General features: G+C 44.6%; 1 protein-coding gene and 1 non-coding gene across 7 annotated transcripts; both read right to left on the reverse strand.

The window, feature by feature from the left end:
- Positions 1-733: 733 nt before the first annotated feature.
- Positions 734-18,281, reverse strand: IL27RA (interleukin 27 receptor subunit alpha). 6 transcript variants are annotated; one of them, XM_072602142.1, is made up of 14 exons: positions 17,928-18,273; positions 16,327-16,480; positions 15,722-15,891; positions 15,471-15,625; positions 6,980-7,136; positions 6,779-6,861; positions 6,032-6,083; positions 5,308-5,487; positions 4,382-4,483; positions 4,141-4,299; positions 3,403-3,528; positions 2,448-2,544; positions 2,159-2,246; positions 734-1,973 (listed from the first exon to the last, which is right to left on the reverse strand). In XM_072602142.1, exons 1-14 carry the CDS (start codon positions 18,061-18,063, stop codon positions 1,782-1,784), a joined length of 1,851 nt encoding a protein of 616 aa, XP_072458243.1. In that variant the 5' UTR covers positions 18,064-18,273; the 3' UTR covers positions 734-1,781. The 6 variants fall into 6 exon arrangements, with proteins under 6 accessions (XP_072458243.1, XP_072458241.1, XP_072458239.1 ...); XM_072602140.1 differs by having other exon boundaries at positions 5,900-6,083; positions 16,327-16,444; positions 17,928-18,271; XM_072602138.1 differs by having other exon boundaries at positions 5,900-6,083; positions 17,928-18,271.
- LOC140502935 (U4 spliceosomal RNA) lies at positions 8,978-9,118 on the reverse strand. The gene has a single exon (XR_011966653.1). It is a non-coding gene; the product is annotated as a U4 spliceosomal RNA (small nuclear RNA).
- Positions 18,282-18,286: the final 5 nt, after the last annotated feature.

The raw sequence follows: 18,286 nt of genomic DNA on the forward strand, positions 1-18,286 counted from the left end.
GTGAGAATAGAAGTCCTTCTCCACTCTTCCTTGGGAAACTAAGCTAGGAATAATAGTAAATCAATAGCTAGCACTTCCATAGAAGAAATAATTAGCATTTCTCTAGCACTTTTAGCTTTGTGAAGCACTTTACAGGTATGATCTCGTCTGATTCCACAACCCCATGAGATGGGTGCTTTTCTTAACCTTACTTTACCAAGGAGGTAACTGAGGCTAAAGGAGGATGAGTGCCCATAGTTAACACAGCTAGGAAGGGGCTTAGGTAGGATTGGAACTCACACTTTCCTGACTCAAATCCACCATGCCATCTGGTGCCCTGGAACCAGGGAGGGATCATGGTGTTCCTTCTCCCTGTCCAACACCTCCAGAGACCTTAGTTTCCCTCAATTCAATTCCAAACCCCCTTATTAAGCATCCTTGTGGGGTGGAAAGAGCATTGAATTCAGCACCCAAAGAACCAGATTCAATTCCCACTCCTGTCACAACCTGGGTGACCTTAGTCACGTCACTTAACTTCTCAGATAGGCCTGTTTCTTCAGCTGTAAAATGAAAGGGTTGGACTGGGTGGTTTCTAAGATTCCTTCCAGCTCTCAATCTCTGATCTTCTCTGTTCTTAAGTACCTCTTATTCTGGGTAACACCTGAGAAGAGGCAAGAATGGAGAAGTCCCAGACCTTACCCTCAGGGATTTTGCAGCCCAGTCTGAGATAAAACAGATTCACAGGGAGCCAGAATCCAAGGCCAGTATGACATATAATCTGCATTAGTGAGAGTAGTACAAACAGAGTCTAGGGAGAGCAAAGAGGAGGGAGGGAGTCAGGTCCACAGTGATGGCTTCCTGGCTTCCATCTGAGCTCAGTCTGAAAGCATAGATTAGAGTTCAGGGGAGAAAGGCAGAATGAACTGAGGGAATCAAAACCTGGGGAGATGGTGGGAAGGTGTGTTTTAGATACGAATGGTGAACTCTATATAGGTTGTTGGGCACTGAAGGGCAAAGGGACAGCAGGGCAATGGGAAGCAAAACTAGAGAGACTGTAGGGCCTTGATCACCAGGAAGAAGGGTTTGGACTTGGTCCCATAGGCAGTGGGGAGGCCATGCAAGATTTGGTGGCAGGGGAGAAACTTAACTGAATCCTCTGCTCATAGATGTGGTAGCATCTATGTATGTATGTATGTATGTATGTATGTATGTATGTATGTATGTATGAGGAATGTAGGGCCAAAGAGAGACTCCTGGGTTTAGAGTCAGGGAACTCAAGTGTGGGTTGAGTTCTCCTGCTCCTGATGAGCTATGGAACCTCGAGGGAAACACTTCCTTCTCTGCACTTCTGTTTTCTACTCTATATGAGGAGGGGAGTTGGACTATTTGATCTCTGAGGTCCTTTCTAGTCCTAAATTCTCTGGCCCGTTGTAGGATGTCACATGCTCTTCCCCAAAGGTCCTCAAAATGGTCAGAGGAACACAGCAGGATTTTCCCATGGCTCTCCTCCCAGAGCAGAAAGGGACTGGGTGGGCTAGGGTAGGGGACAAAATTGAGCCTAATCCTGATTCTAACTTGCTGAATGGCTTTGGGCAAATCTCCCATTCTCACCCTTGCCCGCTTAGTCTCCATTTCTATAAGATGGGAGATGGAGTAGACAAGGCAATTTCTAAACCCCTTCCAAGTTTGGTCTTCTATGGTCTTGAGACTTGGTCCCACCAAAGTCAGGGCAACGTCTTGATCCTGGGTTTGGTCACCACTCTACATCATGAATCCACCCTCTTGGCATTGTCCACAATTCCTCAGGTGGAGGTCTGTGGTCTGGGCAGGGTCAGAAGGCCCAGCTCTTCAGGTGTGGGCAGAAAGTGTTTCTCATATCCAGAGTCAAGTGGGATGGGAGCCTCTGGAAGCTGGGGGGCTGGGGACATTGGAGTCTCCACTTCTTCCACATCTAGGAAAAGGGCGTCCTTGGGAGGTGGAGCCTGGGGAACCTCCTAGGGAAGGACAATGAAGAGAGAGGCCTTGGCTCTTTCCTCCCCCACTTACTAGCCATTCCTCCCTTTCTCCCCTTGGGGTCCAGCATATGACAGACAGGAGGAACCTGGTAGTTCAGAGAGGGGGGAATTCCAATGCTAAATTTATAGACTAGGAAGCCAGGCTCTGGGGCCCCTCTACTCACCTCTCCCCAAGGCTGCATGCTCTTGCTATTGGAGGGATCAGGGATCTTTTCAGAGACCCAATGGGGCAGAAACTTTTGACAGAGGCAGCTGACTCAGGCCAGGGAAAGAAAGTCAATGACACAGTTAAGGTGTTGAAATGAAGGCATCTGGGCTCTCCACCCCAGGATACACTGTCCTCTCAGAAATCCAGAGTTTCTCTGCCCCAGGGGCCCCATGGTACAAGCCACACTTTTCTCCCCCTCCCCCTCTGGGAGTCCTGACCAGGACCGAGGCATCCAGTACCCTCACCACTTGAAGGACACCAAACCCAGGCAGCAAGTCATGGATAACAGAACACAGAACAGTAGAACATTCCACAGCACTTTCCACTCTTTGGAATTCTTCTCTAGGAGCATAAGAAGGCAAGGATCAGATCTCAGGGCCCAGGGAAATGTGCTGCCTAGCAGGTTCCCCAAACCACCCTGCTCCCTTCCCCCAACACACACACACACACACACACATACACACATACACATACACATGCACACACACACATGCACAACACACACACCATACACACAGACACACACAAGTATACACAGATACACACATATACTCACAATACACATACACACATGCATACACACATATACACATACACACACACACACACACACAAGGTCAGGGAAATAAGCTTCTTCCTGTTAATGCTTGCTCCGATCCCCACCCCCACGTCCAGTGTCTCCAAGGCCCCTAGCATTCTGACTCCCCAGCAAAGCCAGGCATTCTACCATCCAACAACTTGTCCTTTTTAGACCGCAAACCTCTGTTAAGAGCTAGGGCTTACCATTTACCATCATCACCTGTCAGTACAATTATCCCTTCCACATCGAGATTGTCTCTATCATGGTTTCAATATATTGCCAGTCAGCATAAGAAATTAAATGGGAGTTTTTTGTGAGTTTTGTAGAAGCTGCAGACTACACAAAAAGACCCAAGATGACACAGAAGTTTGGAAACTCAGAAATGTATAAAATATATGTATAGTATTATATGGTATAGGCTATGACCAAATATTTAATGCAAGGTACTGTAAACACCCCATAAAAGAAAAAAAAAATTCAGAATTCTCTGGTACGAAGGAGAGGCCAAAAAATTTTACGTGGATTTTCCAGATTATGGAAGGTGCCATACCTCTATGTGGAAGGGATAACTGTAGTTCTCCAACCTACCACCCTAGACCTCCTGTCTCCAGCATACCCACCAGGAAGGAAGAGTTGGAGGATCTGCCCAGGCTGTCCAGGGCCAGCACTGGTGGATGCTATCACCCACATCTTATAGTGTCCTCCAGGCAGGTCCCATAGAGTCACATTTAGGGTCTCCGCACTCACTAAAGGGGGAGAGAGGATGTGGATAGAGTTGTCAGTGAGAGGAAGACAGAGTGAAGGGGCTAATAAGGGTAAGATGGGTTCATTCTAGGAAAGCTTCCTGGAGGAAGCAGGCTCTGGACCAGATTCGGAAACTGGAAAAATGGAACGAGCACTGTGCCAGGTGCCAGGAAACCTGTGTGTTATTCCTGTTTCTGCTCTAACTCACAGAGTGACCTTGGGCTAATCCCTGCCCCCTTTCTGAGCTTTCTTAGTTTCCTCATCTGTAAAATGAAAGAATTGGACCATAATCTTTCAAACTCCATCCAGATCTAATTCCTATGTTCCTAAATTACTTGTGTGACTCTGGGCAAATTCTTTGCTTTTATGGGCCTCAGTTTCCTAATCTGTAAAATGAAATGATATAGGTAATCTCTGAGGGTCTTTCCAAAATTCTGTGATTCTGTGAGCAACACTGCGATAAGTAAGGAGAAGTCCCTGGGTGGCAGGTTGCAGAATTACCCATAGTGGACTAGCCACTGGTCAGTCTCCAAAGTTTTCCTAGAGAAGGTGGAATCTGAACCTGGATTAGGGGCCAACATAGGGAGATGAAGAGGGAGGGAGTAGAGGATTACCATTCAGAAGGGTGGGGGGCCCAGAGTCTGCCTGCACATACAGGGTGTAGTGTGTGAAGTGTCCCCCACGTTGTCCTCTGGGGAGCTCAGCCCATGCTACAGTTACTGCCCCGCTGGCATCATTCGGAATTTGCCACAAAGCTGGCCCTGTGGGGGGTGCTGGGGGGAAGAGTAAACATCAGAGGCTTTGTTTGCAATTCCTTTCCTGGGACCCTCCTATGTCCCATCCCGGTTCCTTTACCTATCTCCTGACTATATCCCCAGACTGGAGAGGCAAAAGCCAGGCCCTTCAGAGAGATGCTGCTCACGGTCACTCGGTATGGAACTCCTTTCTTGAAGTTTCCTGGGAAGAGAGGGAGGGGGATTGGGTCCAGAAGAACCATAGGAAAAGTCCACTCTCCCCTTCTCCACCTTCTCCCCATGCCTGCTTTCCCCCTTCCATCACATCTTTTTGCCTATGAGCACCTCCTTTTCAGGGCTCCCCAGAATCATCTAATCTCAGAGTTGTAGAGGACCTTGGAAGACATTGAGAACACTCCCACCTCCAACTAAGCCCATATCTCCCACAATATCCTCTCAGAAGGACCCATTGTCCCCTGAGACAGCTCACTCTACTTTTGGACAACTGTCACCAGGAGGAAGTTTTCCTGATATTAAGCCTATATCTGAAACTTCCACTAACTACCATGAAAGTCCTTCGAATGTGTTAATTAGTCATTAACCTTCTCCTGCCCCTTTACAAGTCTTCTCTTCTTGAAGCTCAGTGTTCCCAAACTGATCTTATGATCTGATTCTAAGTCCTCTCAGCATCCTGGTTGAACTCCTTTGGACATGCTGGACAAATATCCTTCCTAAAATGTGGGGCCCAGAACTGAATACAGTATTGGAAATGAGATCTGAGCAGGGCAGAAGATAGTGGGACCATCACCCCTTTATTCTGGACCCAGTGACTCTCAAGGCAGTCATTTTTTTGTATTGCATGACACCTTTTGAGTTTGCAGTCCACTGAGAACCCTGGTTCTTTTTTTTTTTTTTAATCATTCCTGACTCACGTATTCACCATGACACAAATTTTCCTCTTCATTTATCTGTCACTCTGTAGTACCCTTCAGCAGCTTGGTGGGAGGATTCAGACATCCCTTCAGCCTGGTTGGTTCCTTAATTTACCTCTCAGGAGGGTGCTGTGGTTCTCATTTGGCAAACGGGTCCAGCTGATCTCCTGGGGAGATAGCTTTTCTTCAGTCCACTCCACTATAAACTCTTGGTGTTCCTGTGGTTCTGGTACCCATGTGACCAACATCCCCTGATTTTCCATGCTGTTTACTTGGACCCTCTTAGGAGCAGAACCTGGGGACAAGTGAGAACCAGGAGGCTTGGTGCCTCAGCTGCCAACACAGTAGGGGAGTCAGCATCTATTCCACCTATTCCCTGTCCCCAAGTCCCATTCCCCCTCCATTACATCTGCTTCTTCAACTCACACACATGCTGTCTGCTATTTCTGCACAGCCTTTCCCCCCCCCAGTCACAGAATGTCATAGATGGAAGATACATCTACATTCATGTTTCAATCTGCATCTTCACAAGGATCCTCTTGACAATATCCCTCATTGGTCAGCGGGTAGAACACTCCCAGTGATGGGGAACTCATTTCTTCCAGAAGCAATGCACACCTACTCTGGGAGAGTTAGGACCACCCAGAGCCAGGACGGCTTCACCATTCCTCCCTGATACTTCCTGGAGGAAGCTCACAGTCCCTTACCTGAACAAGCCAGGGTTAGGTTGGATGGATGCCCCTGGTCAGTAATATTGACGGCCATTATTGATACCCACTCTGTGCCTTTGGAAAGGGTGAAATTGCAGCAGGGGATGACCTTAGTTTGCATATCTCTACCTGGTACCTGGAACACCACCTTATAGGTCAGCCCCAGTCCTGGCATGAAGTCCTAAACCAGGAAGAGAAGGGATTAATGTGACATGACGGAGATCACTATTCATTCAATGTCCATTAATAAAGCACCTGCTGTACATGAAGACCTGTGCTGAGTGCAAAGCCACTTTGGAAGTAACTTAGATCACTGAACTTGGAGTTAAGAGGCCTAAGTTCAGGTCTTGATTCTGTCACTATTGCTGGGTGACCCTAGGCTGGCCACCTCCCCTCTCTTGGTTTCCTCATCTGCAGTGAGGAAATAATATATCTTGTACTACCTTCTTTGCAGGGTTGTTAGAAGAAGAGCATTTTTTTAATCCATTAATATGCTAAGACAAGAGTTCCTACCTTCCCTAAGCCCATAGTCTAGAAAAAGGATATTGCTTTATATTAGAACATTTGAACCCTTTAAAGGCTGCAAATATCAGAAGACATTGAGGACCAAGGAGGGGAAGACTCTCTGTCAAAGTCACACAGCTACTTAGTGGCCAGAATAAATGACTTGAACCCAGGTACCTGACCCTCAAATCCACGGCACTTTCAATTATATCTCTCGCCCCAGTTGGGATTTGGCCTTCAGAAAACTGAGCCCAAATTCTCTCTTCCTTAGGCTCTTCCCCTTCCCACCCCATCTCCCATGTTCAAGCAACAAATCCCTCTGGGCTGTAGCCCAGGCACACCGAAGAAGAACACCCCCAGATCCCAGGTCACCTTCCATTGCAACTCATATGGCTCTTCTTGGGGGTGTGGACCATTGCAGGGCGACCCAAAGACCCACATATCCACCTGGCCACCTAACAGAAGCACAAAGACAAAGAAAGGGGCAGTGAGGAACTTCTCCAGTTGCTAGGAAGGGGAGGGGAGAGCACCCATGACTTGAGTCTCCCAACCCTAAGAGAAGAAGGGACCTACCAGCTAGGAGGCTTTGGAATTTCAGGGTGGCGCTCCAGTCACTCCAAAAACCTCTGTTGTTTTGCAGTTGGCAGCGGGAGGATACCTCATACACTGTGGCTGGCTTTAAGTTCTGAAGCTCCAGAAAGAATGAGGTTAATAAATTTCTAGGCTCCACCTGAGGGAGAGATGAAGAGATGAAGGCTGAGAAATAGCTCCCATAGGTCATGAAATAACCTTCATGGATCTATAGAATAATATAATATTCCATAATACAATATATAGGATAATATCCAATGGACTCTATGTTACATGTAATTATTCTCATGGGTCATGAGTTCCATGGGTCATAATACCCACTGTGGGCCATACAATAATCTCAGTGAGCCCACGTACCGTATGATAATCCCATGGGAAGTCATATGAAGTGACACAGAATGAAGACAGCCTTGTGGCATATGATTATAACAGAGCACTATTGTGATCCATGAAATGATGAGGGGGATGATTTCTGAAAAACATGGCAAGACCTATATGAACTGATGCAGAGTGAAGTGAGAAGAACAGGGAGATCATTGTGCATAGCAATGTTGCAAAAATGATCAGCTGTAAAAAATTTGGTTTACTCTAGTCAATACAAAGATCCAAGTCAATGCATGATGAAAAATGCTTTCCACCTTCAGAGAAAGAACTGTTGAATTCTGAGTACAAACTGAAGTATAATTTTCTCTTTCTTCCTTTTTTTCAATATAGCTAATATGGACATTTGTTTTGGATGATTTCACATGTATAATTGATTTTCCTTTTGCCTGCCTTCTCAGTGGGTGGGGGAGGAGGTAAAAGGGAGGGAGAGAATCTGGAATTCAAAATTTAAAGAGAAAAGACTGTTAAAAATAAGTAAAGAATAAAATAAAATAATTTTTTAAGAGAATAAAGACAGGCAAGCCAATATAGTAATAATGACTACCACCATTTATATTGGGCTTTAAGCTTCATAAAGCACTTTGTAAAAAGTGCTTTAAGCCTTGTAAAGTACTTTAGATACTACCTGGGCAGCTCATTTCATTCTCTGAAGTATATCAAACTGCCTACCATTTTCAGAAGGTGGGGGAAGGGAGGATGGGAGAAAAATTTTGAGTTCAAAATCTTGTAATGATGAAAGCTAAAAATTTACTTGACACGTAACTGAGGGAAAAATAAAATACTATCAAACTAGTTTCTCTGAAGGTTCTTATAGATAAAATAAGGGGGTCAAATTAGGTGACTTCTGAGACCCTTTCTAGCTCTAAATTCTATGCTCCTAGGATTTTATTTGATTTTTATCCAACATTACAAGCATCATCATATCCTTATTTTTACAGATAAGAAAACTGAGGCTCAAAGAGGTTACACAACTGGCGTCAGAGTCAAGATTTAAACCCAAGTTGCTCTTGGTTCCCAAGTCCAGTGCTGACCACACAGCCCCTTCCCACAGTTCATAATGATGACAAAATCCATACTAAATAAATCACCAAAATGTTCAAAACAAGCAGGATGAGTTGACTATCACATTAAAGATAATCTACCCATCTTTTGTTCTGGGATTAACAGTTGAGAAATTGAAGAAGGTGCTCAAGTTGGTCATGGGCTCAGGGTCCAGAGTGCTGACCTGATTCCTTGGTAGCCTGAGCACCTGCCAGGCAGGCCCTAAGGAAGTGCAGTAGGTTACAGCATGGATAGAACACTGGCCCTGGAATCAGGAGGACCTGAGTTCAAATACAGCCTTAGAGACTTACTAGCTGTGTGACAGTGGACAAGGCACTTAATTCTGATTAACATAGAGAGAGAAAGAGAAATAACAGAAGTTCCTAAACATATATACTAATTTACAATCTCTTTTTTTCTGGTTTTCTTTGTTTTTCTTTTTTTTAAGACTAAGCAAGTTTTATTATGAATTCAGATGCAAAATTTTAGAAATGTAGACTCCAAGGACAATAAAAATTTAGAAAATACTCCTTTTTTAAAAAATAAGAATAACAATCTCTGTAGAAACTATCAAAAATTGCCAGCGTCAACTATATTTCAAACTGTCATGGTGGGGTACTGGGGAAAGTTTTTGACTAACCATAATCTCACCTTGGTTAAACCTCATTGACTACAATATTACCACTATGCAAAGCTTTTGTTCTTACCCATATGTTTGTATATGAATGGTAATAGCAGAATAGCAGAGTTGATATGGGTTCTAGTTCTGCCTATGATACATATTGACTGTATGACCTTGGGCAAGTCTCTTAACATCTTGGCATACCAGGCATGTCTCTAAGACTAGAAGTTACTTAGTAGCTGGTGATCTGAATTGATAGAGAGAATTTCCTTACCAGGAAATTCCTTACAACAATGCTCCTTACAACAATGAAATCACAAGTCTGGAACGTTATCTATCAATTTTTAAACCTCTGTTATTATAAATATATAGTACAGGGGGCGGAGCCAAGATGGCGGAGTAGAAAGACGCACATACACATAGCTCCAAACCCACAACCCACAGAACGGCTAGAGGGGACCAACTCACGGTGAATTCTGCACCCAGAGGCCATGGAATATTGGAGCGAGGGAGATTTCTGTTCCGGAGAGACCTGCAAACCTCTCGCGGGGGTCCTTCGCGCTGCGGACTGGGCGCCGGGACTGGGAACAGAGGGCAGCCCTGCAGCGGCCGCGACACCATGAGGAAAAGATCCGAGCGGGCTACGGGGACGGGATCTCCAGCGGCCACGCGGGTCCCTCCACCCACAGAGGGACCTGCAAACCTCTCACAAAAGGTCCGTCGCGCTGCAGACGCGGAGCCCAGCCCAGACCTGCAGCGGCCGCGGCTCCAAGAGGTACAGATCCGAGCAGGCTTCAGGGACGGGATCTCCAGCAGCGGCACAAGCCCCTCCACCCACAGGTGGCGGGGGTTGGTGAGAGAGTCTCTTTGGTGGGTCGAGAGGGGAGTGGGGTGCCCCCATGGCTCAGGCCCCCCAGGGAGATAGAAGCTGAGAGGCGGTTGCAGACAGGGGCTCCCCAAGCGGGCGGGAGCCTGGATCCATTGTGGAAGGTCTGTACATAAACCCCCTGATGGAACTGAGCCTGAGAGGCGGCCCTGCCCTGACCTGACCATCTGAACTTAATTCTCACACTGAATAGCAGCCCTGCCCCCGCCAAAAGCCCTAAGGCGGGAAGCAGCATTTGAATCCCAGTCCCCAAACGCTGGCTGGGAGGACCAGGAGGCGAGGTGGGTGTGAGGAGAATATTCAGAGGTCAAGTCACTGGCTGGGGAGAATGCCCAGAAAAGGGAAAAGAAATAAAACTATTGATGGCTACTTTCTGGGAGAACAGACATTTCCTCCCTTCCTTTCTGATGAGGAAGAACAATGCTTACCATCAGACAAAGACACAGAAATCAAGGATTCTGTGTCCCAGCCCACCCAATGGGCTCAGGCCATGGAAGAGCTCAAAAAGAATTTTGAAAATCAAGTTAGAGAGGTGGAGGAAAAACTGGGAAGAGAAATGAGAGGGATGAAAGAGAAGCATGAAAAACAGATCAGCTCCCTGCTAAAGGAGAACCAAAAAAATGTTGAAGAAATTAACACCTTGAAAACTAGCCTAATTCAATTGGCAAAAGAGGTTCAAAAAGCCAATGAGGAGAAGAATGCTTTCAAAAGCAGAATTAGCCAAATGGAAAAGGAGATTCAAAAGCTCACTGAAGAAAATAGTTCTTTCAAAACTAGAATGGCACAGATGGACGCTAAGGACTTTATGAGAAAGACAGATATCACAGAACATAGCGAGAAGATTGGAAAAATGGAAGATAATGTGAAATATCTTATTGGAAAAACAACTGACCTGGAAAATAGATTCAGGAGAGACAATGTAAAAATTCTGGGACTACCTGAAAACCATGATCAAAAGAAGAGCCTAGACATCATCTTCCATGAAATTATCAAGGAAAACTGCCCTGAGATTCTAGAACCAGAGGGCAAAATAAATATTCAAGGAATCCACAGAACACCGCATGAAAGAGATCCAAAAAGAGAAACTCCTAGGAACATTGTGGCCAAATTCCAGAATTCCCAGGTGAAAGAGAAAATATTGCAAGCAGCTAGAAAGAAACAATTCAAGTATTGTGGAAATACAATCAGGATAACACAAGATCTAGCACCCTCTACATTAAGGGATCAAAGGGAATGGAATAGGATATTCCAGAAGTCAAAGGAATTAGGACTAAAACCAAGAATCATCTACCCAGCAAAACTGAGTATAATACTTCAGGAGAAAAAATGGTCTTTCAATGAAATGGAGGATTTTCAGGTTTTCTTGATGAAAAGACCAGAGGTGAAAAGAAAATTTGACTTTCAAACACAAGAATGAAGAGAACCATGAAAAGGTGAACAGCAAAGAGAAGTCATAAGGGACTTAAAGTTGAACTGTTTACATTCCTACATGGAAAGACAATATTTGTAACTCTTGAAACATTTCAGTATCTGGGTACTGGGTGGGAGTACACATACACACATGCACACACGCACACATACATAGAGACAGAGTGCACAGAGTGAATTGAAGAGGATGGGATCATATCTTAAAAAAAAAAATGAAATCAAGCAGTGAGAGAGAAATATTGGGAGGAGAAAGGGAGAAATTGAATGGGGCAAATTATCTCTCATAAAAGAGGCAAGCAAAGACTTATTAGTGGAGAGATAAAGAGGGGAGGCGAGAGAAAATCATGAGGTCAACTCTCATCACATTCCACTAAAGGAAAGAACAAAATGCACACTCATTTTGATAGGAAAATCTATCTCACAATACAGAAAAGTGGGGGACAAGGGCACAAGCAGGGTGGGGGGGAGGATAGAGGGGAGGGCATGGGGAGGAGAATGCAATCCGAGGTCGACACTCATGGGGAGGGAAAGGATCATAAGAGAATAGAAGTAATGGGGGACAGGATAGGATGGAGGGAAATATAGTTAGTCCTATACAACACAACTAGTATGGAAATCATTTGCAAAACTACACAGATTTGGCCTATATTGAATTGCTTGTCCTCCAAAGGGAAGGGGTGGAGAGGGAGGGAGCTAAAGAAGTTGGAACTCAAAGTGTTAGGATCAACTGTAATGTTCTTACCACTAGGAAATAAGAAATACAGGTTAAGGGGTAAAGAAAGCTATCTGGCCCTATAGGACAAAAAAGAAGACGGAGACAAGGGCAGAGAGGGAGGATAGAAGAGAGAGCAGATTGGTCACAGGGGCAATTAGAATGCTTGGGTTTGGGGGGGGAGGGGATAAAAGGGGAGAAAATTTGTAACCCCAAACTTTGTGAAAATAAATGTTAAAAGTTAAATAAAAAAAATAAAAAAATATATATAGTACATATGTTGTGGTCATTCAACCATGTCCAACTCTTCCTGATACCATTTGGGGTTTTCTTGGCAAAGTAGATTGTCATTTTCCTTTCCAGCTCATTTTAGAAATGAGGAAACTGAAGCAAACCAGGTTAAGTGACTTGCCCAGGGTCTCACAGCTAGGAAACCTCTGAGGCCGGATTTGAACTCATGGAGATGAGTTTTCCTGACTCCAGGCCCAGTCCTCTATCCACTGTGCCACACAGAGACTCCATAATATATATGTGTGTGTGTGTGTGTGTGTGTGTGTATATATATATTTAAATACTATTTTTTCAATGAAAGTTAAAATAAAATGCATTTTAAAATTAATAAGAGCCTTTACAAGTCACATAAAAGCCTTACTGGGCGTTGTAATAATACCCATGGACCATGGAATAATTTACATGTGCCATGTAATAATCACTACGAGGCCATGTAAGGAGCAGAAGCCCAGCATCTCTGCATTGGCAGAAACTCAGAGGTCACCCAGTCTAGCCTATCCCTGAACAAGAATGTCCTCTATCACATACTGAGTTCAGCCTTTGCTAAAATGCCTCTAGTAATGATGACCTCACTACTTCCCAAGGCAGTTGGTCATGCAGGCAATAAACATTTATTAAAGTCCTAATCTGTGCTAAGTGCTGAGGATACAAAAAAAGTACAAAAGACAATCTCTGACCTCAAGAAATACACAATCTAATGGGGTAGGGGGAGAGACAGCAAGCAAACTATATACAAACAAACTCTGTACAGGATAAATATGAAATGATCCACAGATACAGTACCTATCTCCTACATGGAATACATTAGAATTGAGAGATTAGGGAAGGCTTCTTGTAGAAGGAGGGATTTTAGCTGAGACTTGAAGGACTTAGAGATGAGAAGAGAGAACATGTCCAGGTACAGGGGACAACCACAGAAAATATCTGGAGCCAAGAGATAGAGCGTCTTGTTCACTGAAAGACAAGGAGTCAGACCATCACATCTTTGTCTGGTTCTAATTGTTGGGAAATTCTTTCTTATAGTGAATCGAAATCTGCTTCTCCACAATGCCCCTCCCCCCCATTTCAACCAGTTTTAGTTTTGGGGACTGAATGGATAAAGTCTAATCACTCTTCCACATGCGTCTACCCCTCATATACTGTAGGATGGCTTTCTTTGTTCCTTCTAGGTCTCTTGTCTTGTTTCTATGACCGTATTCACAATCACCTCCCTCTTATCAACTCACTGTTATCTTCAATAGCTTTCTACTACCTGCTCTTATGTGTCTGCAAACAAGCCTGTGATTTTTCCCTTCCTTCGTAAGCCTTCTCTTGACCCTACCAGCCCCTCAAAGTAATATCCTGTCTCTTTTTTTTAACAGCCAAACTCCTAGAAAAAGCTATCTAGACTCATTGCCTGCACTTCCTTCACTCTTACTTTTCAATCCTTTCCAATCAGCCATCATTCAAATGAAAGTATTCTCTCCAATGTTACCAATGATCTCTTTTTAAAAAAATTATATTTTTACATCACCTATATTTCACCCTATGTCCCTCTTCTTCTCCCCTCCCAGACAGCCATTCCATATAACAAATCATTTTTTAAAGAAAGAAAAAAAATAAATCCTTACCAAAACTTATCAACATATTGAAAAAATATGATATGCCTTATGACATGCCCATGGACCCCCTACCTCAGCAAATGAATTCATGGAAGACTGGCACCAATTCTAGGATATCTTCATGTGCTCCAAATCCAGAGCAGGGTACTTCCATAGTATGTGATCATGCCTTTCCAGAAGCAGGCTCCCCAGCCTCTTGTATGTGGGAATTGTCCCTTTTTACATGGATGGAGATATTAATCACTACTCTTTGGGGCTAATCATTCAGCCTAATCTAAACGTGGTCTTGACTGAGTCTGATCATGTCACCGCCTCCCCTTACTCCACTTATTGTGTCCACATTGTCTCCAGAATCAAATACAAAATGGTCTTTTTGGCATTCAGGGCCCTTCATAATGTAATCCCTCCCTTTCCTTTCCAGTCTTCCTTTACTTTACATACTCTTCAATCCAGTGACACTAGTCTCCTGGTTGTTCCATGAACAAGACACTCTTCTCTTGGTTCCCAGCATTTTCTCTGGTTGTCCCCCATGCCTGGAACATTCTTCCTCCTCCACTCTGACTACTGATTCCCTGGCTTTCTTCAAGTCTCAGCTAATATCTCATCTTTTACTGGAAGCTTTCCCCAACCCCGATTAATTCTAATGTCTTTCCTCTGTTAATTATTTCCTATTTATCCTGTATACAGTGCTAGGTGGTACAGTGGATAGAGTGCTGGGCCTGGAGTCAGGATGACTCGTCTTCATGGGCTCAAATTTAACCTCAGAAACTTACTTAGGTATGTGACCCTGGGCAAGTCTCCACCTCAGTTTCCTTATTTCTAAAATGATAATATATTATTAGAGATACATATTAGAGATAAAATATATTTCTAAAATAAGATAAAATGGAGAAGGAAAGGCAAACTACTCCAGTATCTTTTCCAAGAAAATTCCAGATGGGGTCATGAAGAGTCAGACACAACTGAATTTCTACACATTTATAGAGCTTGCTATGTATGTATTAAATTGTATATTCTCTCACCTATTAGATTTGCTCTTTGAGGATAGGGACTGTCCTTTATCTCTTTTTGTATCCCCAGCACTTAGCATTTGTACCTGATACATAGAAGGTACTTAATAAATGTTTACTGACTGACTCATTGACATAGTCACATGTACTCATCAGTTAATTCTATCCAGAGTTCACCTATAAGGGGAGTAGCATGGTATGGTATAAAGAGAACCCAAAAGATTTGGGTTCAGATTTTGATTCTGCCACTTAACGGTTTGTGTGACTCTGGGCAAATCATTTCCCTTCCCTGTGCCTCAGTTTCCTAATGTGTAAAATGGAGCTAATGATAATAGTACCTACCTCCTGAGAGCTGTTATGAGAATCAATTGAGTTAACATAAATAAAGTGATTTGCAAACCTTAAAGTGCTATATAAATATTAGTTACGGGCATTCTTACTATTATCTGGAACATCAAACTCAAAATGGCCTTTAGGCGTTTGGGGGATGTGACTCACGTATTTCCATATTGAAGCTGAGATGTCTCGGAAGCGGAGCTGATACTTGAAGTTTTCATGGGGAGGCCAGGTTGGGGCAACCCAAGTCACAGTGACCACTGTGGGGTCATCAGAGAACTCTACTTCATGGGATAGCCTTGGCGGCTCAGGCTTCACTGTGAGAGGAAAAAGGTAATATCCCTGTGAGTCCCAGGGACCCCCAGCTGCCACTCTCCAGACTGACACCTCCTTCCCCTGATCTCAGGGGGTACCTATGTAATCCAGATACAAGCTTATCGGCTCTGGGTCTCCAGGCTGGGAAGCGTTGTCCTTTGGACTCAGCCACACTCGGTATTGGTCAGAGATGGTGAGATGCTCCCGTTCCACAATGACCCAATCCTGACCTCTGGGCACTGTGACATTTTGGATCCTGTTAGGGTGGCTGGTGAGAAAGAAAACAGAAAGACTATAAAGGAGGCAAGACAGAAGAACCTAGAAGCATTGTAGCACTGGACAGGATATCTATCCTCTCATTTGACACATGAGAGATCATAGTCTTAAAGCTAGAAGGGGCACAGAGGAAGTCTACTCTTCATTTCACAAATAAGGAAATTGAGGCTTGAGGGGATTAAGTGATTTGCCCAAGATGACACTTAATAAGCATCAAAGGCTAAAACTTGAACTCAGGTCCTCCCACTCCCAAGCCAGGGCTTTTTCCAAAGTACCACATTCCTCTTCATTAAGGGACACATTTGGTCACGTGGAAGAGGAAGTACATCAGTGGGGTTAGGGGGTGGGACTTGAAAGCTGCATTTTCTCCGATGCTGTTGGAGGAAGGCATGTGGGGGAGGAGGTAGAAAAGTCACATTTTACTCACTACTTTAAACTCTGATAGTAGAAGTTATAAGGAATGCCAGAGTCCAAGCTGGGTCCCCAGGTACAGTTCATGTTCCCCTTGGGTTTCATACAGTAACACTGGAGTTGACGGAAAGGAACTGAGGAGGGCAAGGATTCCTGGTCAGCATGTAGCCCTGTTCCAGCAAACCCAGAGGGATTTAGTCACGTTATTCCCCTTCCCCCCAAAACCTGTGGCCACTTATTGCACCCATAGTCAAGATCAGTCTCTGCTGCCTGGCATTCAAGACCACTCTAAATCTGCCATCACCCTGGTCTTTCCTACCTCTTCTATCCTGCCCCTCTACTCCCTTTCCACTCCCTTCACACACCCCAGACAAACTACAGGACTCTCAGACTCTCCCCCACCCTAATGCTCACAACTCTCCCAGCTCATGTTGTACCCCATGCCTAGGGTATTCTCTCTTCCCCTCTTATCTGCCAGATAAGAGTCTTTTAAAGCTCAGATCTGAAATGTCAGATCTGAAAGGGATTATTGACTCCAATCTCTTCATTTCATAGAGAAATATACTGAAGGCCAGAGAGGGTTCAAGTCCAGCAGTTGTGAAGGGATGGGTGGCACCCCACTTCATCTATTTTTAAACTCTTCTATAGATCTCCCTGACCTCCCATTTCTTCCTGGAAGCCCCTGAATCCTTAGACTTGACTCAATAATGGCCTTCTTCTGGGTTCACATGTATTACTTCATTTCTCCCTCTCTGATCACATAATCATGAATATATAGTCTCATAAAGTACCATGTCTTCTGAGGCTGGCATGACTATCCTGTAAGTTAAGCAGTAAAAATACTTTCATCCCCATTTTACAAAGGATGAAACTAAGACAGAGAGATAAAAGGACTCCATAGTAATAAGTGAAATTTTAGAGAGTACACTAAAGTGCGCAAAGCACTTTATATACATTCATTTATTCTTCTCAATAACCCTGAGAGGTAGGGACTATAGGTATTATCTATACATTTTAGAGGTAAAAAAGAAATTGAGTTTCAGAGAGATCCAGTGATTGCCCATGGTCCCCCACTGCTAGTGAGGAGGTGTCTGAGACACTATTGCAATTCACGTTTCAACTGACTCTAAGTCTTGAATTTTTTTTACACTAGGCATGTGACTGTTGATCCAGCACAACCACCCCATGCCACCACCCATTAACAGCAATTTCCATGAATCTGAGGGATACATATTATCAGAATTTTCTAGCTTACCCATGACCAGCACAAGCTCTATACACAGACGGTTTAATAAATATCATTTGAATAACCAACTTTCAGCTTCTGCTGAAGCAGGGGCTAGGGCCTTCCCTAGGGGCCCAGAACTCTCCCAACCCTCTCCCTCCTTCCTTGGCACATTTCATCTTCCAGCTCTCCTACATCCCCTGAGGGCCCCAAGGAGTTAGCTGACCAGCGGCTGGGGGAGGGGAAAGAGGGAAGGAACCGAAAAAGAAGGCAGGAGGGCTCCTACCCAGCACCTGCCTGAGGCTCAGTGTGAAGTGAGGGGTCCTCCAAGGCCACCGGAGCTAGTGAGCAGCCCAGGGGCAAGGAGGATTGTAGAACCGGTAATCACTCACCCTCTGGGAGGTCCAGAGATCTCACTGGAAAAGTCAGCAACAGCCACAGCATTAACAGCAGCTTTGTTGGTAGTGGCTGTGATGGGAACAGAGGGAAGCCGTTGCCTGGAGTCCAGCTGAACCCAAGTGTGTCCATGATGGTCCCTATCTGGCTCCCTCTGCTCCCTCCAGCTAACCCAGGCTCAGGGCAGAAAGTCACAGATCGTGGGCGGGAGGCACGCCACAACGGGCCTATAAGGATCTACGTTTCTCTTGGGGGAACTGAGGCATAAGGGAAGTGTGCTCCTCAGCTGGGGGGTAGAGAGAAGGGATACTGGTCGGCCACCCACCCCTTCAATGACCTACACACACACAGACAC

The sequence above is a fragment of the Notamacropus eugenii genome, chromosome 4 (assembly GCF_028372415.1).
Source record: "Notamacropus eugenii isolate mMacEug1 chromosome 4, mMacEug1.pri_v2, whole genome shotgun sequence".
NCBI lineage: Eukaryota > Metazoa > Chordata > Mammalia > Diprotodontia > Macropodidae > Notamacropus > Notamacropus eugenii.

Excerpts from the sequence above, each read along its gene's own strand:
- IL27RA (XM_072602138.1), bottom strand. The coding sequence starts at position 18,063 with ATGGACACACTTGGGTTCAGCTGGACTCCAGGCAACGGCTTCCCTCTG. Across the intron at positions 6,862-6,979 it reads ATTCCAAAGCCTCCTAGCTG|GTGGCCAGGTGGATATGTGG; the intron begins GTAGGTCCCTTC and ends TGCTTCTGTTAG. Across the intron at positions 1,974-2,158 it reads GCATGCAGCCTTGGGGAGAG|GAGGTTCCCCAGGCTCCACC; the intron begins GTGAGTAGAGGG and ends GTCCTTCCCTAG.